The sequence below is a fragment of the Cupressus sempervirens genome, chromosome 1 (genome assembly GCF_028749045.1).
Source record: "Cupressus sempervirens isolate cs-2001-9-10 chromosome 1, ASM2874904v1, whole genome shotgun sequence".
NCBI classification, from domain to species: Eukaryota; Viridiplantae; Streptophyta; class Pinopsida; order Cupressales; family Cupressaceae; genus Cupressus; species Cupressus sempervirens.
In genome coordinates, this window is record NC_143118.1 from 239,797,738 (window position 1) to 239,822,479 (window position 24,742).

Sequence of the window (24,742 nt, forward strand, 5' to 3'; positions counted from 1 at the left end):
TATAGTTATATATATTTTAGTCACATTCATAAACCATATTTAAACCATTTAGGAAAATATTGCATTTCATATAATTTTCATCCAAATAACATACCACATAAAATTCATTTGCATTACTTAATCATGCTATCCACATAATAGATTATTAATTTCATTATCAAATCCATAACATTTGCATCCATAAATAAACATCCACATAGATCCATGCATTATGCATTTCTTATCTGCACATCGCATATATATCATGAAATGAAACTATATCATCATATCATATAGGATCATGCATCAAAGGCATGAAAAAACAAAAACTCTATCATAAGAATATAAATAAGAGACAACAATCATATAACTGTATATCATCAAAAAAATTTGAAGTCAATGATACAATGATATTAGAGATACCAAACTTGATAAAAAAAATGTACATAGTAGTCTAGAAAAAGGTCGATAATAGTACATCAATATTGATACATCCATAAAAATAAATGATACAAAATATTGATCCATATCAGAATAATCTATCTCCAAAAGGAACACCATCACTTGGTCTCATCGCTAGGGGCATTAGTCTCATCTATTTGGTGTCTGATTTGAAGGTGCTTGATCATTAGGGGCACCAACCTCATCTCTCTATGTCTATTTGGAGGTCCCTAATCACTAGAGGCTCTCGAGCCATCACTTATCATCTATATGTTTGGTATAGATGGTATTGTCTAACTAGTAGTGGCTCCATCTATGCTAGGAGGTAGATGTGGCGGCCTCAGTGTCATCGAAGCAATTAATGACTACACATGCTAGCCATCTCAGACATATGTGAACTCATTTGTGAAAATTGTATCTCCAAGGTATCCAAACAAGCTATAATCTATGGAGAATGTATGGTTGTTGGTGCAAGATGTCTACTTGTCTAGGTGGACCATATACACATTGTCTATGTCTCCTCTCAAACTGTATCTCATCCCTGGGACTCACTTTCTTCTAGCCCACTATACCTCCATCCAAATCATCAATACCCTTGCTAGGCCCCACACCACTACTGTTCCCAGACATACTACCACCAATTGCAACACTACTCATTCTGGGCCATGTACTTGCTGCCAACACTACTCCTCATTCATAATGGACTCTAGGCATAGCCACTAGTTCACCATCTTCTCTACCAAGTACTAATGGAAGTACTTACTCTTTGAGGTATTGTAACTACTCTACCTTGACTGGAAAGTGGTGATCTAACTTCGCACCTACCACCACTGACTCTCTGAGCTCTACCTCTTCCTTTGTTTCTATTACTGCCTTTGCCTCTACCATAAACACCACCCTAATCATCATCATCATCACTTCTTGAATCCTCCTCAATCGATAGAATCAACTCATCTGGATCATTTTATCTATGAAATTGATGGTCTCTGAACCACTATGTGTACTCATTGTCCATTCTTGCATCTGCCACATCATCTCTGATAAAACATCTATGAGGACTAACATCTACAAGTAGGCATCATGACAATCTACATAATTTGAGGTGGGGCCCCATATCAGTCTATCTATCTAGACACAGACATAATGAGCTAATCCTTGTGGCATTCCCTGGCGACAAAAAAAATCTTTGACTACTCTCAAGAAAAAAATTCTCTTAATCACCGAGGGTATGTGATCAAGTAACCATTGCTGCATAAATAAATATACCATTTCCTCATAATCCTCCATCTAAGCCTATGTATATCTGTAAGGCCTCCACAAAAGCTCATCTAGGCCATCCAACATACGTCTCTAGTACTATGTCTTGCCTAGGTGGGGTTGGAAAATGATACTCACATAGACATAGATATAAGGTAAACTTAGTGGCCTTTGTCTTACACCAATAGGCCATGTAATGGGTAGGTTCTCCCATATCCATATTTATAGCACAACGACCCTAGATGATAAAGTTGTTGTTTGAGAGTAAACCACATGATGAAAATAATGATATAAGTGTGCAAGCACACAAATCCCCCAAGAAAAAATCATTGTAGATGACCAATAATGTCATTTATAATATGTCTCCATCCAACTATAAATCCATGTCCTCGTCAATCTAGAAGGAGGAAACCTCTTATCAATCTTGCCAATACTACTAGCAAAGGGTCATATGCTAGCTTCCCCATCCATGGAATGCAATAATCACCAATACCCTCACCCTAGAACAACTATCTACATGGTGATCTATCATATGCCTGATCATAGTATACTAGCACTCCAACCATTGAAATCCTATGAATCCTATACACATCCTCAGGTGTGATTGTCATATCACCCAAGGGTAAGTGAAAGCTATTGTGGTCCAAGTGCCACTGCTCGACCATAGCTATTAATAAGCCTCAGTTCACTTAAAACTGAGGCATGTCTAACAGGTATCCCAATCCACATCTATTATGATCTATCAATCATGTGTTGATAATAACTTGATCATCTCAAATGGCCAAGGATATAAGCCATGAAAATAGAGCTTCCTTCCTAGAACCTGTTTGCATAATCAAAACAACAAAAAGTCAATTCTCAAAAGTGATTATCCTACATCAATATAAGTCTCAATCACTTAGCTACTTAGCTTATGGTTTGATCAGAAACAGATCAATTAGTTCTTCCTAACTCTAGGTCTTGAGAAAGGAACATCTTATTTATCTATTTTCAACCTATCCAATTGATCAAATCATTTCACTTCCTAATTGCGCTCCTATGTTGTTATTGATTTTGCAAGAACATATTAACAATTGGACATGAAAATCCTACATTGACATGCAATGCTATTTAAAATCAAATCACTAATCATTTGCTAGTCGACAATAAATTCTATCTTGAAAGCAATGTTCAAAACTACATCCTAAATTGCATGTGCTATTTTAAATTAGAAGTGCTATTAGAGACCATAAAAGTATAAAGTAATGAAAAAGTGCTATCAAAATTGACTTATGCGCTACAACATTTATCATATGCACTATGATAATAATAAGCGCTATAAAATCTTTCATATGTGCTAAAAATAAAAAATCGATTCATCATGTTGTCATGCCTTTTTTCAAAAATGCTAAAAAAATATATGTGCTAAAACTATATACTAACGGCCTCGAATTATTATTGTATGCACTACAATGTTTAAATGTGCTACAATAAACATTGTAAGCACTAGAATTTTTTTATGTGCATTTTCAAAGAGTTTAGGGCTATTCATAAGCATTATTTCACATCATGGATGCACTATCAGTCTATTTAGGTGCACTAAAATATGTTATATGTGGCAAAAGAAAATACAAATGCACTAAAACATTCTTAAAAAGTATGTAATCAATAAAATTACGTAAACAAATAAAATTTGATCTACAAAAGTCAAATTCAAATTTCAAGAGGTTTTGAATGACATATTGAGGCACCATAGTCAACTTGACATTGATATCTATGACTCCCTCGAATCTATGCTCTTGCAATGGGACAATCATCTTTGTTGGACCAAAGCTCCAAATGAGTGAAAATAAAGAGTAAGGGTGAAAATGAATAGGCAATTGGTCATTTTGACCTATCTAAGCTACCTGAGGGCATTTTCACCTAATTTTAACCCCTAAAAACTATTGATGACCTAACCTTCTTTCAAAATGGGTATTTTTCTATAGCAATTAATCATTTTCAAAAATAAAATTGAAATTTCCATATCTTGCAAAGCACTCATTCCAATTTCATTTCTGAGGGTGCATCATATTAATATCCAAACAATCAAGCAATCAAATAAGGGAATTATAACATTATTTTTTAAATTTTTTTTATCGATAAGAGGTTGAGGCCAAGATTCATTATTATTATGTGAGGTGATTAGTTATTATTATTTATTAAACTTATAAAGAGTTGAACACAAGACCTCTTGGATAAGAGGCTCACAATTTACCATTGTGTTGTAGGGTCTTACCTAATTATAACATAAATTTCAAAATATGGGCATTAAAACAAAATTTTCAAAACAAGGGCAATAAATGCAAAATGTGAAAATCATCATAACAACATTGGATCATCAACAATTTGGTACCATGTCATCATCAAATCATTAAATCATTAATAGTCAGGTATGTAGCCATCAATTTTGGATTAAAAGTCAGTAAAAAGTAAGACATTCATTGAACCAATATGCTTCACATATTAGTTCAAAGAGGGGCATTTATAGACACCTTAAATTTGGCAAAACTTTAAAAACGTGACTTAATCAAATCAATGATGTTTAAGGACAATATCAGATGGATTTAATTAAACAAAGGAGAAATTGAGGAAAATAAATGAAATTTGGATTAATCAAAGTATCATATTATTATGTAATTAATTTAATCAATTAATTGCCTAGTTTTCAATCATTTAAAATCCAAACTTTAAAACAATTAAAAAATTAAAAAAATCCATTAAAAAATGAAAACAAATTTTGAAAAAGAAAAGAAAATAGACATTTATCCTCATTTGTTTTTGGATAATATCTCAAAATGTGAAATCTCAAATAGAAATTTTAAATACTAAAGTGGATTTTCCTTTACGGATATTTTATCCTCTATGGACCCAATTGACCCTACCCTCCTGAAACTATGGTAGAATCTAAACTCTGCTCCAACTCTTTTGGAAAATATATAAATAGAAAGACTCCTAAGAGAAAAGGGGGGCCACAATTTTATGCATCATAATTGTAGGAATTCTAGAGCTAAGATATAGAAAGGTCAATAAGCATCATAATTATAGGAAATTCTAGAGCATTCATGTATCATTTAGTTCCATATTTGAAGCATTTCAATTTTTGCATTTTGTTAAATCACTCATGCATCTAACTTTCATGTATTTTTCTCAAACCTTCAAGTATTATTGGCATAGTCTTCATCATAGCTTACCCCCATTCTAAGATTGTCACTAAGATGCTAAGTTTGAGAGCAACTTTAGTTGTTTTAGTTAGGGAGACATGAGATGTTCTTGAAATACTTATTTGATAGTTGTTCTTGGGTTCCTTAGTCATTAGATCAAACTCTATGTTGTTATCTAACAACTGCAACAACAAATTCCATTGAGGGTGGACTTTAATGAGTTCTTTGTACTAAATCCCCTAAGAGGGTGAGACATTAGTTTGTGTTCCAAAGTCCTTTAACTAGACTTCTCTTAATAGGACAAGACTCTTACAGGTCTTTACTAAATCCCTTGATCAGGGGACACTTGACAATGTCCTTATAATCTTTTAACAGAGATAAACTATTGACTAGGCACACTTCAAGTGAGTGCAAACTTTGTGAGGTTTGCCTCACACACGGTGGTTCTCACCCTAGCTGGGTTTCCATGAGATAAATACTTGTGTTATGTGATGCTATATTCATCTTAATTATTTTTTATTAATCCTAACCGATTGAGTTATAGCCATCACTAACAACAAACTAATGCGTGGACCAACATAGATATCAAGTACTACCCTAAATAGGGTATTAACTAAAAATATTACTAAATCTAATGCAACACTAAGGAATACCTTTTTAAAATACCTAATTAAGGTAAAGGCACATGTATTTCATAATTAACATTTTTTATTATTGTCCCATGCCAAACCAAGGGTTTTCTTCCTCCTTTTTTTTTTCTTGTCTCCGTGTTTGCACTTTGAATGAGGATAAAATGTACAAATTTTAATATTTATAAACTAAACGCAAAATCCTATTACCAAGTTTTAAAAATATTAAAAGTTTTTCTTACATGCATCTACTTACATGTTCAAATCTAATTCCTCCACTCTAATTTAACCTACAAAATATTTTGAGACATGTTAGATAAGATTATAATGCCATATATATATGCTAGAGTTCTCCTAAATATAATTACCTATAATTTTTCAATAAAACACTATAAAAAAACTCCTTAAATAAAAAATAAATTAAACTTAAAATTAAGCTTAGATAAGGACCATGGGATTAGGCTCCAATGAGGCTTATTAAAATGAATGCCAAAAATAGAATAAACAAATAGATATAATGCACTAGACATTTAATAGTTTTGTATTCAAGATTAATTATTGAAAGATGAGATGTAGGTCAAAATTGTAAATTTATAGGAATAGAAATAAATGGCTAAAATCAATTTAAATGAGTTATTGTATTTGTCATACTATTGTAATCACTTATTTTAATTACTCATTAATATTTTATATTTCAACCAATCAAATGTAAATATTTTTATTTTTATTTTTTTGATTTTTTCTATTGTTGATATATGAAATTTTTTAATTATAAAATCATTAAAACCATTTTACACTAAATTGATCAGTTCATATATCTGGGGTGTTATAGGAAGCACTAGCCCTATATATATATATATATATGTATATACATATATATATATATATATATATATATGTATGTACATATATATATATATGTATGTACATATATATATATATATATATATATATATATGTATGTACATATATATATATATATATGTATGTACATATATATATATATATATATATATATATGTATGTACATATATATATATATATATATATATGTACATACATATATATATATATATATGTACATACATATATATATATATATATATGTATATACATACATATATATATATATATATATATATATATATATGTATATACATATATATATATACATATATATGTATATATATATATGTATATACATATATATATATACATGTATATATATATATATACATATATATGTATATACATATATATATATATATACATATATATATATATATATATGTATATATATATATATACTTAAAAAAAAAATTAAATATTGATAATTTATTAATATTTTCTTTTTAAAAAATTGAAAAATATTATTCAAATATAAAAATATCAATAGAATATTATTATTTTTTGCTCGGTAAACGGCCTAAGCCTTGATTGATTTTATTAATAAATAGATATACAAATATTTCCCCGTTCTGGTGGGCACAGGTACGAAAGAACAAGGAAAGAAAACCTCCTATCTAGCTCAGGACCTCAGTCCTATATTATACAATGGTAAAAGGGGCATACCCCAGTGATTACATCAAAATATTATTCAAAGTAATACAAATGTCTTTCCAAGAGGAATCAGATAGAAGGGAAGACAATCACCATCTGTCTAAAATCACCAACATCAACAAATGTTATGGGTTAAATGAAACTTGAAACTAAACCAAATATAATAAGGAGCCACAAGGACCTCTCCCTAGGATAAATTTCATGATGAAATTGAAAAAGGTTATTAATAAACCGAGTTTGTTATACTTTTTATTAGATCTTTACAATAATTGAAAAGTTTGTCTTAAATAATGTTTTATTGATATGCAATTAATATTATAATGTTAGAGATTTTGAAATAAAGATAAAAGTACAGGTGTGAAACAACTTCTTTAATCTTTTAAATATTAATTTCCCTGCATGATTAAAAGAAGGTTATGTCACTAGTTGAGATGGTAAACTAGATTCTAGGGGAGGGCAAACCGAAAATCCATCAACAGTATCAAAGAGTTTCTTCAAGATCTCAAAAAACATTGTTGTGTGAGTTACAATCTAAATAAACATCTCATAAGCTTAGTGCCTTGAGCAAAAGGAGAGATCCATTTAAAGTTTATTCTGAATTTAAACTAGAGACACGCACAATGAATGTCATACCACATACAAGAGGTTGTATAGTAGCTAAATATGTTTTCTATTAATATATGATAATATGTACAGTAACCACCATATCCCATCTAATATTGAAAAGATACATAAGAGTAAGTTTTATAAGAAACAAATTCGCTCGATAATATAGCAGGAACAACTTATCTACAGAGACACCCTATTTTAAAATTGGGTGATACAAGCCAAAATTTGAGTTATGATAGTATTTAGGCTGACCCGAGAGATTATTTAGACTTACTTTTTGAAAACCATTATAACTTTTGATGCTTCATGTAGAGAGCTAGTCGTAGATCCAGGGGGAAATTCATATGTAGACCTACTCCTATTGGTTTTGTCATAGTTTGGAAGATAGAATTCCACTTCCTCCATGTTGTTGAAATCCACATTCAGATGGATATAGGCATCATATGCCCTCAGGTATTCAGTTATCCAGTCCCTTCCTCGGTCTTCGATGATGCTCCTCCATCTCAATAGAAAATTTATGCTCGTCTCCATACGCGGCCATTCGTTGAAAAACTTGATATTATCCCTAATAACCATGCAAGGGTGTCTTGGGCTCCTTTCCAATTCCTAACTGTTGACCTCAAATTCCATATATGCTTCTGGGAGAGGAATGCGAAGCCAAGCATCAATGTTTGTAACAACAATTTTCAAGCCCACTAACCAGCAAGGATCAAAAATATTTTGGGTGATCCTGATAATATCCCATTTTTCAATCCCTGCACGAGCCAAACAACCTACCCACAACCCAACTATGTTGCTATTAGTCCTCCAAGAGTAGTCATAATTGAACACTCCTTCCCCTAAAGCCCAACTGACTGCTATACGGCTCATTTCATCTATGGGTCTCAAAATCATGTTCCATCACTCTTGCGTGATTGGCCCACTAAAATCCATTGTGCGGTTTTCATGAGCATGAAACATACTGATGTTGGAATCCATCTTACCCAGCCTATATCGATGCCTAGTTTAAAGCTGAACTTCAAATTCTGAGGGAATGTTTTGTGAAAACCCCTAGAGTAGCTGATAAATAGGATGAGTCAAAATTTCTAGATACCTAATAATGGGAAGGCATGCGAATGATTAATACAACTCCTCTCAAAATCATCATATCGAAAGGATTACTGGGCGGAAGTGAGGGATTTCCCATAAAATGGTACTCTATCCGATACGTGTGAGATCTTACTAAATATTGAAGTTGGGAAGAGTATGATTAGTCCAACTTTGTTGTGCAGATTTATTGATGATTGAAAGTTAAGGAATTAACACCATTAGTTCCAAGATTTGCTAATATATCAGCCTCTTTGTTGCCTTCTCTGAAGATGTGAGCGAATCTTATATCTTCAAATGCTGAGAGATAATTTATAATTGCTTCTAGTTTAGAGTTTAATACCCAGTTTGCTGTGACTCCTTTTTGTAGCGCATTAATAATGATTTGGGAATCCCCTTCAATTATAAGTTTTTTAATATTTGATTTAATACATAGATTAATTCCTTCTTCTACTGCTTCCAATTCATCCATATTATTGGAAACTATTTCTAATGATTTTGATCTTTTAATAATCCAGTTACCTAATTCATCTCTAATGATACATCCTATTCCTGCTTTCCTAGGATTTCCTCTTGATGCCCTGTCAAAATTCAGTTTCTTCCACCTAGAAGGGGGGGGCTCCCATTTGCAGGAAAGTATAGCAAGGTCATTCTTGACATTCTTCTTTTTATAAGTTAAGGGGGGATTTATTAATAGTGGCCATAGCTTTTTAATTTCTGCATCCCAGTCAGAGAAGGATCCCTCTTCTCTAGGTCTCTTTCTGAGATCACTATTCATTACTTCCAAAATTGCTACTTCTATTTTTGAAAATAGAGCTATTTCTGAGAGATATTGATCTGAGAAGATTCGGTGGTTGCGTTCTTTCCAAATTTCCCACATGATTATTGCTGAAGATATGTTCCAGAGTTTTCCATATATTTTCTTAGGATCCTCTTTTGGTCATCCCATCAAATGACCTTCCCAATGTCCTGCTAACGGGGAAGACCAATTGAGTTTCCTTTGAATCCATCTCTAACATTCCTAAGAGAATTTGCATGAGAATAGGAGGTGATCTGCATTTTCTTCTTCCTATTTACAAAGGGGACATCTGGATGGCCCTTCAAAACCCATTTTCCTAATCCTATCCTCTGTTAATATTTTCTTTTGCATAGCTTCCTAGAGAAACATTCTTGCTTTAGGAAGATTTGTTGAATCCCAACATAGGTTCAAAGGAAGGGCATTGGCATCCCATTGCTGTGAGTTGGTTTTCATCCTATATCTGTCTCTAACTTTATAGGCTCCATCCTTTGATGTTGCCCAAATAAGTTTATCCTCCTTATCTTTGCATGCAACGATCCAATTTTTTAATAATAGTTCCAATTTATTCTTATCTTCTAGATTGATGGCGGATTTTGAAATTGATTTCCATTTCCATGCCTTTCCCAAGTTTGATTCAAATTCCTCTAGGTAGTCTTTGACTTTTGTGCCCCAAAGGGTTTTAAGATGTAATAAAGTTTTAGGTTAGAAGTTTGAGTTAATCAAAGGAGGATTTCCATTCCAGGAATCTTCCCAAAACAAAGCTTCCCTTCCATTCCCTACATCCCATGTAAGATATTTAGAAATCAAACTATGATTATTCAGTAGAAATTTCCAACTGGCAGATCCTTTGGGAGGAGTATTAATTCTAAAGAGTGAGGTTTTATCTAAAGGGTTAAGATATTTATTGTATAAAATTTTTGCCCATTTCCTATCGCTTTCTTGATAGAGTCTCAAAACTTGTTTTGCTCCTAATGCTTCATTCTGTCATTCAAGGTTTTTGATACCTAATCCTCCATATGTTTTTGGTCTACAAATCTTATTCCAACTGATTAATGTTGCTTTTTTCTTTTCTTCTAGTCCTTTCCAGAAGAAGTTTCACAATTTACTTTCCAATTTAGCATTGGTTTGTTTTGGAAGATGAGAACATGACAATTGATAAGAAGGGATGGCTACCAATACTGCCTTGATTTTAGTTGCTCTTCTTGCCTTAGTTAACCATCTTCCTTTCTAGGATTCAGTTTGGTGGTCAAATTTGCTAATAATATGCTCCCAACCCAGATTACTTTGCTTATTTTTATCTAGGTAAATTCCCAAGTATCTAAATGGGAATTTGCCTTTTTTAAATCCCAGTTTTTGACAAATTAGATTTTCCACGTCAATATCAGTATTTAGAAAGAAAATTTCTGATTTTTTGGCATTTATCATTTGCCCAGATGCATTTGAGTAAGTATTCAGGATGTGTTGCATCTGATCCACCTCTTCCAAGGTGCTCATTCTAGCAAGGATTGTGTCATCCGCAAATTGTTGATGGGTAGTATTTTCAACTCCATTAGTGACTTTTACCCCAATAATTTTCCTTTCTCCTTGCGCTGCTTTAATAGCCCTTCCAAATGCTTTTTCCATTATGATAAATAAGAAATGAGAAATAGGATCTCCTTGTCTAATTCCTCTTGAAATATTAAAGAAACCTTCCGGGGTGCCGCTGATAAAGATAGAGATTTTGGGGGTTGATAAGCATTGATAAATAATGTTAATCCATTGTTTGGAGAAGCCAAAGGCTTCTAAAGTTTTACAGAGTCATCTCCAATCTACCTTATCGTATGCTTTCTGAATATCAAGTTTGAGTAACATACAAGCTTCTTTATTTTTTAATGTTGAGTGGATGGTTTCCTAAATAATTGAGATGCCGTCTAGTATAGATCTACCTAGAACAAATCTAGTTTGTTCTTCTGAGATAAGTTTGGGCAAGAATTTTTTGAGATGATTAGCTAGAATTTTTGAAAACACTTTGTAGATAGTGTTGCATAATGCAATAGGCCTAAAATCTTCTGGTGCAACACTTGCTTTTTAGGTATAAGGGTTAAAAATGTGTGATTGATTTCAGCTAAGATGGAGCCACCTTTACGAGTTGCTTCTAATGCTTTCCATAAATCCTCTCCTAAGATATCCCAACATTTTTGAAAGAAGAAGGCTTGGAAGCCATCGGGGCCCGAGGATTTGTCTGGGTTCATACTAAAGAGTGCAGTCTTGACCTCCGTAAGGAAAAAAGGTTCATTAAGGACTTTATTATCTGCCTCTGAGATCAGCTTAGGAATATGTTTTAGCATTTCCTCTTGAGCACATTTGTCGGAAGATTCAAAGTCATTGAGTGTATTATGAAAGTATTCAGTAAATATTTTTGCTATTTCTACTGGATTTTCAATTTGCCCCCCTTCTAGATTCCTAATAATTGTCATATTGATATAATTCCTATTGTTAACAGTGCTATTGTGGAAAATTTTTGTATTACGATCTCCTTCTAGGAGCCATTTTTCTCTAGATTTCTGCCTCTAGAGTATTTCTTCTTTTGCTAGAATTTCTTCCTGTCTTAAAAGGTATTCTTTTTCTAATTGATATGATTCATTATTCATTCCTTTCAAAATAATTTCTTTATTCAATTTGCTCATTTTATCTTCAATGTCTAATTTTTCTTTAAATATATTTTTAAAATGTTGATTGTTCCAATTTAGAATCTTATGTTTTAAGTTTTTAAGCTTGGAGACCAGGCAAAACATTTTAGATCCTTCAAACTGATCCTCCTTCCACCAATTTCTGATCTAATCCATAAAGCTTTTGTCCAAAAACCACATTTTCTTACATTTGAAAGGATTTCTGCTAGGTTTACTCTGTTCCTTGATTTCCATTTTTACTAGAAAATGATCTGACCCTACCATAGGTAATATTTCTGCTGTTATCAAATTGTCCATTTTTAATTCACCTTCTAGAAGAAATCTGTCTAATCTTTCAGCAATATAACATAATCCTTTCCTATAGTTATTCCAAGTATAAATTCCATTCTTGGTTTTGATGTCCAAGAGAGAATTTCTCTGGATCCAACTTTTAAATCCTTCCATGGCTTTATTAGTTTGGCTCATTCCTCCTTGTTTTTCTTCCTTACTTGAGACTGCATTGAAATCTCCACCTATAATGGCTATTTCCTTTGGCATTGAATTGAGGAAAGAGCTGATCTCGTTCCAGACTGTCTGTTTAACATCTGTAGAAGTCGGTACATATACATTGATAATTACTATTTGCAAGTTTGATTTTGTGCTAATAGCTCTCATTCCCATCCAGTTTGCTTGAAGAGAGAGTAATTCCATATTAGCTTGTCGGGGGTTCCAAATTATTCCTATTCCTCCTGAGGCTCCTTAAGACTGCTGGAAAACTGATGTCCATTTTTCTAGTTTTCGACTCGTTCTTAGTCCTTCATCTTTGCTGAGTTTAGTTTCTTGTAATAGTAAGATGTCTGAGTCAAAAAGGTTGAGGTTACGCTTTAATAAGAATTTTTTGCTAGGGGCATTAAGATCCCTAGCATTCCAAGTTGTTGTCTTCATTGCTCCTTGGGAAGGAACTTCCCCTTCCCATTGTTAAGTATGTCAGAGATCTTTGTTTGGTCCTTAACTTGCCCTGCTGCCTCTCTAAGTTCTTTAAGTGATTTCCTTCCACGTTTCTGCTTAGATTTTCCACAAATTGGTGTTTTCAATCCTTCTTGATTCATTGCAATACCTAATTTGTCAAGATTTTGTTCATCCAATACCTTCTCTGCTATTAAAGAGACCTCCCCTTCTTGTAAATCCTCAGAGATTATTTTTCTGATTAACCACTTACTAATTTGTTGATTCTCTCCTATTTCTAAATGGGTGCACTTTAATTCCTCATTCTCTTTGTGGCCATCTATATTGATGAGACTTTGTCGTTCTTCGTTTCCCCACAAGGATTCTATATCTTTTGAACTTGGGTTTACTTTTGTAACTGAATTATTGTCCTCTCTATCTAAAGCAAACATGTCTCTCCCATTACTTGGGGTTTTCCAAAATTTATAACTTTTCCCCTTTCCTTTCTTTCTAATGGTTATATTGCTCCACTGCGCTGAATCTGCTGGCGGAATGTTCACTTCTTGCATACTATCATTGTTTGGACTAACCATTTCTTATCATTTTTCTAAAGCTTGTTCCATTCTGCTTCCTGTCCTTTGCTCTTTTAGTTTAAGTTCAATCGATCCAATGTGAATCGATTCTACCTTCATCTTCGTTCCTTGTGTCCGATTTGCACTTGTTTCTAATATGCCTTCTGATCTGGAAGCTTGAATCTCTTTTCCTTTATGTTTCTTATGTGACTCTTTTGCTAATAGAATCTGATCAATTAGGTCATTCTGTATCAGCAGAATTTCATGATAAAGCTGATTTAATTTAACTATATTTGATTCCATTTCTTTAATATTCTCTTTTTCTCTTTGATAGTCCATGAAATTCTTGATTTTGTTGAGTGAATGCTGGTAGCTGATATGCTCTTCTACTTCTGTCTCCCTCGATTTATCCCCATTTTCTTCAATTGTTCCTATTGCAATTTTGCTATCCAGAGGTCTTAGATCTGGAGATTTTCCTCTTCCTTGTAGGACTGGATTTGTTGCAGTATCTACTTTCTTGCTTCTTGCCTTCTTGGCTGTATTTCTTTTGGATTTTAAATGTTCTTTAATGTTATTGATAGTTCGAGATTTGGCCAAGTTAGCATCTAAAAATTTATGTATTTCTCCTGTGTATTCTTTAAAAGTTAATTTATATATGAAACTATTTGTAATAATCTTTCCATTTACAGGTTGATTTTGATTAGATTTAACCAAAACCCTAATCCTATTTACTTTATTAGGGTTATCTTCAAATCCAATTAAATTTCCTAATGAATTACCAAATTTTTTAATGTTAGTTTCTTCCATTAATTCTAATGGGATTTCTTTACATTCCATCCATTTAATTGCTTCCAAACTTTCAATGTGATTTTTATTGAAGTTAGGTTGCCATTTTATAAGTTTAATATGATGACCTTTGTAAAATAGTTTATCGAAATTTAGAATTTCTTCCTTGTCCTGTTTAGTTCTACATAAAATAAACTAGAGCTTATCTACAAAAGAGTTAAGGGTACTTACCTTGTCGCCCCATATCATGGAAATGATGCATACCAGCCTAGATCTCTTCCTTGATGGACTATTCCAATGTACGTAGATGCCTTTATCCTTGCAATCCTTCCATCTTTTTTCATTATAAGGATTGCTTATAATAATTTCTCCATCAGAGGTATTCCGCTCGGTGGGTATTTGTTTAGGGCCGGCTTGAATCCTTCCTTTATGCGTTGATTGATCTATTTTTTGGTTTGGAGGTATGTATACCGATTCCTTCTGTCCGTATAGATGATTTGCTTATCTCTCTCATTGGGTTGCTTTGGTGGAGCCTTCCAATTTATGTGGCGATTTTCTGTTCATTTTCCAATAGGGATTGCATTAACTTCTAATATCCTACGGGGTTGTTTTGGGAACTCCGTCTGGTGGGGATTCTCCTTTGATTTTGAGCAAGGGTTGGGCTCGAATTTTGCTGCAGAATTGATTTGATGGTGGTCTGATTTTTGCTTTGGAATTTTTTCTTTCCCAATATTTGATTTTTGTTGAATACGGGTCCGATTTTTTCGACTTCGCACTGTTTGCCAACCATCTTTTGTTCTGTGAGATTGATTATCGCAGATTTCCAAAATTCAATTGGAATGGAGTTGCATAAATGATTCAAAGCTATTATTAATTGCCTTGTTGGTTTCTCTTTTCCTTGGTTTTGATTGCGAAAGGACTTCAAATTGATTATTGATTGCCAAAATGGGTTGAGCAGAGATCTTCTGCTGGTGTGCGACCGATTTCGTGAAGGGGCGACTGAGTTTGAAGTATGAATTTGCTTTTTTTGTCATAATGTCAGAGCATAATTTAAAAATAAATAAATTTATCAATAGAATATTAATATATGATAAATTAAATATTGTTATTACAATTAACTTAATTTTTTTCTTATAACTATTAAATTTTTATTTTTACTACTCTAGTTTAAACTATACCACAAATAAGCCACCATGTGGCACTTGTTTATACACCATTTTATTCTTCATTCAAAATAATGACGTAACTATACCACATATACAAGCACTATGTGGCACTTGTTTATACACCATTTTATTCTCATTCCAAATAATACATCCAAATTGATTGATTTGTCAATAGAATTAATTAAGGAGTTAATTAGTTATACACAAAAGCGACTATGTAGTCAACACAATGCACCATCCTTGCGATATGCCTTAACTATTATGTTTTAAAGGCTATTCACATAAGGTGCATTATGTTGGCCGCATAATCAATTCCATAACTTACTACATGAAGGATGTATGTGTTAATGTTTGGGATTAAATAGTTGACTAAGTGAGTGGGTGAGAGTCAACTAGTTTGGATCAATGAGTGAATTGAATAAACATGAGAGTTAAGTGATTACAAGCCAATTACATGAAAAGTTGATTGAATGCATGACTAAAAATTAGATAGATTACACACTTATACAAATAAAATTCACATATAATTATTAAGATTTTAGTTGTATATTAATTGTAATGATCATATGCACATAATCATATTAAACATAATATATTAAAATACATAAATTTTTTGTCCCCCATCCATATCTTCTTCTTTTCCACTCTCCAACTACCAACATCTACATTGTTACTTAAAAAATCCTCTCTCTCTATGTTCTTCCCTTTTCACGTTTCAATTTTAACCTAGCACATAATTATCCTTAAACATCTTATTACTAACCATACATTTTGCTTGAGATTCTCATGGAATTATGCATTTATATTCATAAACGTCTATTTTACATTTAAACAATGAGAATGAGTATAAACCAAATAATTTTCTTGGTCTTCACGAAATAAAGAAGAGTTTATCTTAGAAAAAGACAATGGAAAGAGACAATTTGAGACTTGTGTGTCCCTAGTTTAAATCAACGGCTAGCAACATGACTAAATTTGACGGTTGACCGTCAGCCGTAAGAATTTTTTAAAGCCGTTCCCAATTTATTTAAGGACTTATTTCAAAGTTATTTTTAACACTTAAAAGGAAAATAAGTTTTTATATAGTCATTTATCTAGGCTATTTATTTGTGTTAGTTTGTATTATTTAAATATTTTTGAGAAATATGATATAAGAAATGAAGTGTGGTGGGTCATTTTTAATTTTTATTTTCATTTTGACACAATTGTTTGAATCTTATTTACAATTAGACCTAAATTTATCTAATTGGAATGAAATGGCTTTAACATATTACTATAAAATATGTTAGGTTAAATGATTTTACAATAAGTAAATATCTAAAATACATTTATTTAAAAGATATTTTATGATTGTTATTCAAATCAAGTGCTACTAGTGGCAATACCTTGCTACCTATAGATATCTTAAATAAATCCATCTAAAGAAATGTTGATATCCACTTCAAAATAATTATAATTTAATTTAATACATCTTAAAAAAAATTATTTCCTTTATCTCAATTTATTTAGTTTTAACTAACTAAGATTTTTATTTTAATTTCTTAAAAAATGGATGATTTATATCTCTAAATATTAAAATTTAAAAGGATATTTTATGTAGAATTTATTAAATTATTTTAAAAAGTATATTCAATTTATAATAAGATTTAAACTTTTGACATATAGATAGTTGTCAAATTTAACTTTGAAGAGTGAAAGTTAACATTAATTACACCATCCCACTCCCCCATTCTGGGAAATGCCTATGATGGGTATTAATAATTATTCTTAAATAGTTATAACATATTAACATTGTTTACAAACTATTAGATATTGTTATAGGAGCTAACATTAAATACTTAGACTTAATGAAATTTGTAAAGAGAAAATTTTTTAAGATCATTTTAACAATTTCAATAAGTAAATAAAATTTCCCATCATTAGCATAGATAAGGAAAAATCAAAATATATAACTTAAACACTATTAGTTTTGCTAATAAAATAAAATAAATTTCATGAAAAAAAAAAAAAAAAAAACTTGTCACTAGAATATCAAATTGAATATAAAATAAAATTCTCTAGGGCAAATACTATAATGAATTGACAAATAATGGATGTAGGTTTTTAATTTTTAAAGTAATTAATTAAAATACAATTTACATATTAATATTTGTAAAATAGTAAAATATTAAAATATGATTTTATTTAAATTTTTTTATTAATCTAAAAATAATAATTTTTACATTGTATTTAAATATATTTTGTATTATAAAAATAAAATCTAATTAATTTTAAAAAAATTTAATCATATGAATGGATTTAAATATTACTTATGAATAAAATATTCATTAATTATGTATAGATGAATGTAATATCTTACAAGTACAATAAATAAATAAATAAGCATGTAAAGAAACGTCTTGCCTTTTTCTAATATGTTTAGATGTACTAATTTTTCATATATATATATATATATATTTAAAACTTTCTAATATCTTCAATATGGACCAAAGAATGTGATATTAGTTCAAGAATTGACACATTGGATTCTAACACAAAGTCTGACCCAAAATAGCGTTCATTTTTAATATCTCCCCGATTGCCATGTGAAATCTATACCAGTGAAAAAGACGCTTAATTGACCCCATTGATTTTCTTTACACGACAAAACAACTACCTAAGATCAACTGAAGATGCTTGCTCTGTTGACAAATGGAGTCTACCGGACAGTCAGCAAATATGGAAGAACATATACAACTGTAACTGATGAGTTGCTCAAGCAATCCAGGAGACTCTGAACGCTTGGGACCCATCTATTAGATTTCCCTCGTAGCGTGACAGCCATCAAATTTTAACCAGATTGTTTTAAAGCTACGATTTTCGCAAGTTCATTAAAAATGAGCGGTCTTAACAATGGCCGCTTGAATTAAAAGAAAAATCCAAAATCAGATTACGGGTCACTATAGGTGGTTTCCCATCCAGATAATTTCGAGCCGTTCAAATTACGGTATATAGTGAACAGTTTGCTTTTCAGCTGCTTCTCCGGCATTTGACTAAGTCTCACATTGAATGAGGAACAATTTCTGATGACCGGGCTAAGCCGTACGCGCCATCTGATAGCCCCAATAATAGTGTCGAATGCTTTGAACTATTGGGGAATTGGAAATTTCCGGGCGATTTCTCCCCCATTAGAAACGCCTCTGTGAGAAATTCTCCCAGGGTATTTTGTTATAAGGGTTTCAGTTTTTGGACGGAGGGTTTGGAATTCATTTGAACCAGTAATGGAGACAATACCCACATGGCAGGCCATGAGTTTAGCGGGGATTTTAGTGTGGATCTTGTTTTCTAGATTGACGAATTTGACAGTTCGCGTCAGATCTTTAACGCAGCCTGCTGTTGCTAGCTTTGTTCAAACGGGAGTTCGTTGGGTTCTCTTTGTTCAGGTAATCTGAGAATTTCTTTGGCGATTTTTATCTTTTAATTTATCAATTTTTTGTTTCTGAAACGGTTGGTATCAAAAGAAGGGATTTGCGCTGTTTTTGTATCTCTTCTTTTGATGGTTGGGCAGTTTTTTTCCCCCAAGAATTTGATTACTGTCGAGCCCTGACGTGGGAAACTATGTGTTGGATTGTGTTGGTCGGGCATCTGATAGTGTTTATTCTACCGTGTCCTACGACGAGTCCTTGTATATAGTTACATGCAGTTCCATGAATGACGGTTTAGACCATGGCAGGAGCTGCTTGCCCTTCTTGCCGATAAAGTTGCAGCACACTGCCGCATCATGAACCTACAGGGCTAGTTTATTTTAGTTTGAGCTTGATTAGTTGCATCTATGGACTACACTTGTTTCCACTACCCACATTGTGAATTTGCATACCAGGACTTGTGCTTATGTGCAGGCTAATACCCACATGAAGATTACTGTTGTTTAACAATAAGAGATTTCCACAATCCATGATCTTATTCGTTATGCTTCTGGATGAGATTGTGTGAGTTTCTTTATCATCAACGTTTGATCATACTCAATGATCCATCATCAGGATGAGAGAGCCCAAGAATCCATAATCTTATTAGTGTTGTTTGCCAAATTAGCTGGGTCCTTTTTACCTCTGGACCGCACTTCTTACACTATTTATATCATGAATGCATGCCAGAACATGTTCTTGAATGCAGGCCAACACCCATAGAGACCCAGCTTGATCACTCTTGAGAGGGTAGAAATCCTGCTTGATCACTCATTGGAGAATAGTAACCCTGAATTTGGGTTCCTTCCGAACAGTTGTAATTGTGTGATTATTAGGCAAAATGTAATGTAATAATTTATAAGAGGGCAGAAACCATAAAGCCAGCCCATTAAACATTTTGAGGACTGTTATTTCATCCAGCACTCACATATAAAAAGAAGCAATTAATCTTGGTCTTTTAGCATTTACCCATGGTTTGAGCTGTGCGAGTATGCTTTGTACTGTATGAGTTAGACCATACTCTTACGGAAGATGTTGAGGTCTGGAAATCTACCTTTTTTGCAGTGGAATGCTCTAATGATTATTAGGTAAGTTTTAGAGAGAAGAAACCACGAGTCTTCTCTCTTCTCAATGTCTGTGAATAGATGACTGTAATAAGTATTTAAGGATGTAGTCCAACACTCACAGGAGAACTTTGAAGGAACTGCCTAATTACTTGAGAGAAAGAGAGAGAAGCAGCCATGAATTTTGGTCTTTTCCCAACAGTTGTAGCTGCATGAAAGTATTAAGTAATGCTAGAGTTAGAACATTACCTCAAGGCAAATGTTGGTTATCAGTATTGCAATCAATAATAACATTCTACCTTGGGGGATATCAAGGAATTTATGGCGCAATAGCACCCCAGAGGCTTATAACTTTGGAGATCTTGTATCAAGAGGAGGATATTTATAAAACATTGCGAGACAAATGGCATAATCTAGATAGAACCCAAACTGAACGGTAACGTGGGCATAATATCTTTTCAAATTCTCTCCTGTCACAGTTACAACCTTCTTAGTATCGTTTTTTCCCTGCCACCTTTATATACTCTTGTTAATTTTTGATCTGTCATAACAATTGCAGTTAGCTTATCAGCCTTTCATCCTGAGATAGATTGTGTCTAGTTCGAAAATGGGGGTGTTCCACATTCCTTTGAGTTGTGTTAGTTCTATGGTGTTTGTTATGTTTAGTTCACAAGAGAGTTTATCTAATGACAGAACATGTGAATGGGCACCCTTTGAAATTTTACCATCAAAAATATCATCTAGTACATCTTTTCCACCTTTCTTAAGTTTCATACACTGAAATGTGATGCTTTGAATTGTAATTCGTTGTACTCATTTGTGTTTGCAGACTATAGTATCATGCACTTTTACTGAAAACATAAACGTTGGAACTTGGATTTATGTTTGTTACAGAGACTGCAACACCCATTCTTGGATGCATTTTTTTCTTATCTTTCAAATATTGTTTCTGTGACGTTCTACACATGCTTCCTTCCTGTGCTATTTTGGGTAAAGTCTTTCATCTCTCATCTCAATGTTTTTAATTTTTTAATGATTGCGTTCCTGTCAGATTTGAGTAAGAAAAACAGGAATCTGAATTCAACATTGTGTGGACTAATTAAATGTTTTAATTTATTATCTTTTGCAGAGTGGCCACTGCAAATTAGGAAGACAGATGACCCTTCTCATGGCATTTTGTAATTACACAGGGAACTGTGTCAAGGTTGGTTTACATTTTGCACTATTTGGATCTCATTAATTTTGTGGTTTTAATCAACATATTTCTTGAGCATATACCTTTTACATGTATCATTGAAGAATATCATATTTTATTTTTTTGGAAAGCTGATTGTCTTCAATAATATTAGGACTACTGTCAAAACTCATGGCTAATTTATAAAGCATATCTTTATTGGTATTGTATAAGCGATAAAATTAAATGCACACTTTCAACGTTTGTTAAATACAAAAAAATGTTTGGCACCATTGAACAATATCATAGTTTATTGTTTATCCGAGCTACATGCCCCTTTGTGACTATTTCAGCATTGGTCTGGGTGTGGCTTGTTTCCAATACCCTTGAAGCTATATTGCATGTATTTGTGGCTATCCTATTTTGGGTCTGGGTGTGCTTGTGCCTAACAATCTCAAAGCAACATTGCATGTGCAGGCTCCTATTCTCCCTGGTTCTGATACCATGTTAAGTTACTGCCCATGAGCAGCTATGACTCAAACCTAGGACTTCACATTTGCTGCTAGATGGCTGAACCACTTTTTCTTGAGGAAGTTGTTTGTGAGCTGAAGGTTCAATATAATTTGGGCTATTGCCCCTGCTGATAACGGGTTTTGTATTCAATGATAACATCCAGTGGGATGTTATCTCATAATTACTGTTTGGTAAATGTAAACTTATAATATTTGTTAAACACAAAAATGTTGACTATGAATATTGATCCATGGATGTTTAGTACATAAGTTATCTTGAGACTATATGAGCTTTTAACCGAGGTTTTGTATATCTTGTACTCAGGATATAGTCTCAGCTCCAAGGCCTCCATCTCCACCTGTGAGGAGATTGACAACCACCGAGCATGAGAAAGAAATTTCATTCGAATATGGGTTGCCATCATCACACACTCTTAATACAATTGGCCTATCTGGGTATCATAAGAAAAAATTTCTTCTAACTTTTGAGTTTTAAATTCCAATTTTTTGAATCTATGATCACTAATGTTATTTAGGTAAACATTTATCTAGTGGTTGTTAAAAATTGCTTTCTGCTTGGCAGGTACTTGCTGTATTATGTTATCACCAATGACTATATAGAAGCTTATTCGCCAAAGTTGGTTGCCATTTCATTATTTCTGATTTTGGTTTTCCTAATTGGTCTTGGTAAGTTGTATTTTTGTACCTTACTGTGGATATAGATATATTTTACCATTGGTGTTTTTTGAAGTAACCTTATAAGTGCTATTCCGACTTAACATTGCCTGCTGTACTGGTATTTTTAGTCAAATATAAATTCTACGATAACATGATATAGGATTTTATAGACTTTGTAGATACCTTAGGCAGCGGTGCCATGGAAAAAACTACCTCTGTTTTTCCTACTGATTGGGAAATCCCCAGAAAGACACCTAAAACTAGTGGACAGTAGAAAAATCAAATTTGTATCTGGAAACTTTGACTGGACAATCTCTTCGTAAGAGCCTATAGGATTGCGACTGGAAACTAGTAGCACCCTCTCAAATATTTTAATAAGTAGTTTTACAAATACCACCTTATAGTCAAAATTTTGAAAATTCTTTTAAATTATAAAATCATTAGTTGATAGCAGATTCTCGTTTTCATTTTGGAATTAAAAGCTTCATCTTCTTTGGACAAGTTCTTAAAACCGCATATGGTAGTTTTGTATATGTCACTTACAAAAAGCAGAGTGCCTTGTTACTATCTGTTAATTTTATAATTGCAAAGTGACTGTATTTGAATTCTGGCTTGATAGCAATTGAATTTTGAAAGTATACATAGGAACTTTCTTCTAGAGTTACCGATACAAAACCTTTATATTACAGGAAGAATTTATCTAGGAATGCATTCTCCAATAGATGTTGGTGGTGGAGCTGTTCTTGGTACAGCTATTCTTTTAATCTGGTTGAGTGTCCATGAAAGTATCGATACTTTTATTACCTCAGGCAAAAATGGTATGGAAATACATCTTTTGATGCTTTTGGTTGTTTTATACATAATCTGTAAATCTATAACAATTACATTATAAAGTCTTATATTAGTTTTCGTGCCTTCAGTTACATCTTTTTGGGCCAGCCTTGCATTTGTGCTGCTTTTTGCATATCCAGCACCTGAGATACAAACACCAAGTTTTGAATTTCATGTTGCCTTCAATGGTGTTGCACTAGGAGTGGTAAGCATATATGCTAGCCTTGTTTTGAAAACTGATTAAAGATATTGCTGGAGCGTGATATAGGCAAGTTTTTATTCGGATATTATGGTACTGTTTGTGGAGCTGATATAATATTGTACTGTTCCTTAGGTAACTGGTGTACACCGTACTTTTAATGAGTTCCATCATGAGGACGTTCCAAGGCTTTTTGGCCCAGATCTTGAGACAATGACATTTGTGAGACGAGTGTTGGTTGGCCTTCCAATAATATTAGCAGTCAAACTCATTAGCAAGGAATTGGCAAAGTGGTTGCTTCCACTGATATGCAATGCAATGGGACTGCCAATAAAATCTCCGACATACATCCAACCTGCAAAAGGAACCATTTATCCTACAAAAAATATTAAAATTTTTGGCCAGATGTCATCTTGCAGCAGACAATCAGGTTACTTACAGAAGATTTTTCTCTCTTCTCCTGAGGAGTTTTATAATGTCGATACAGGCATTAGATTGTTGCAGTATGCAGGCTTAGCCTGGGCAGTTGTTGAATTAGTTCCTTATGTATTTACCTTCTTGAGATTGTAAATTAAAACTAGTTTTGTAACATAGTGATTCTTTTGTTTGAAAGGTTGATGAATATCATAATCTTGTATTTTTTATGAGATCATAGAGTATCCAATATACCTACGTTTTTTTTTGGCGAATTGAGCTTTGAAATTAGTTGCAACAACAATGCATTTCAGCACCCTACTATGAATTTAAAACGTAAAAGAAGCTTGTTAAGCCGAGAGGCTTTCTACAGTGGAAGTATTCATCAATGTAAACTTTTTAGCATTTAAAAAAAATTTAGTCATTTCAATATCATTTATATTAAAATGGCAGATAAATCATATAAATAATATTGAACATAATTCAATTTAATAAATTTTGTAATTGAAACAAGAACTAACCATTTTTATCATTGTTGTCAGCTATTATTGCATTCCTAACTACAAAAAGGTGATCCAAACAGTCATATTATTTTTTGAAATATTTCATAATAAAGCTGTTATCAGAAAGAAAGAATCATAGTTGAAATATATTTAATAATGATACACATGTTACAATACAACTATTATTTTATAATATTTTTGGAGGAAAAATAGACTAAGGAAGCTTTATTGAATTCACCATTATTGAGCTTGACATTTGCATGGA

General features: G+C 32.6%; 1 protein-coding gene across 1 annotated transcript; it reads left to right on the plus strand.

Annotated features, from left to right (window-relative positions):
• The first annotated feature begins 18,791 nt into the window (after positions 1–18,791).
• Positions 18,792–24,207, plus strand: SPP1 (Phosphatidic acid phosphatase (PAP2) family protein). The gene is made up of 8 exons (XM_089821810.1): positions 18,792–19,081; positions 21,061–21,156; positions 21,296–21,370; positions 22,178–22,308; positions 22,436–22,539; positions 23,220–23,348; positions 23,451–23,566; positions 23,696–24,207. The coding sequence occupies exons 1-8, from the start codon at positions 18,920–18,922 to the stop codon at positions 24,128–24,130; spliced, it is 1,248 nt and encodes a 415-aa protein (XP_089677936.1). The 5' UTR covers positions 18,792–18,919; the 3' UTR covers positions 24,131–24,207.
• The last annotated feature ends 535 nt before the right edge of the window (positions 24,208–24,742 follow it).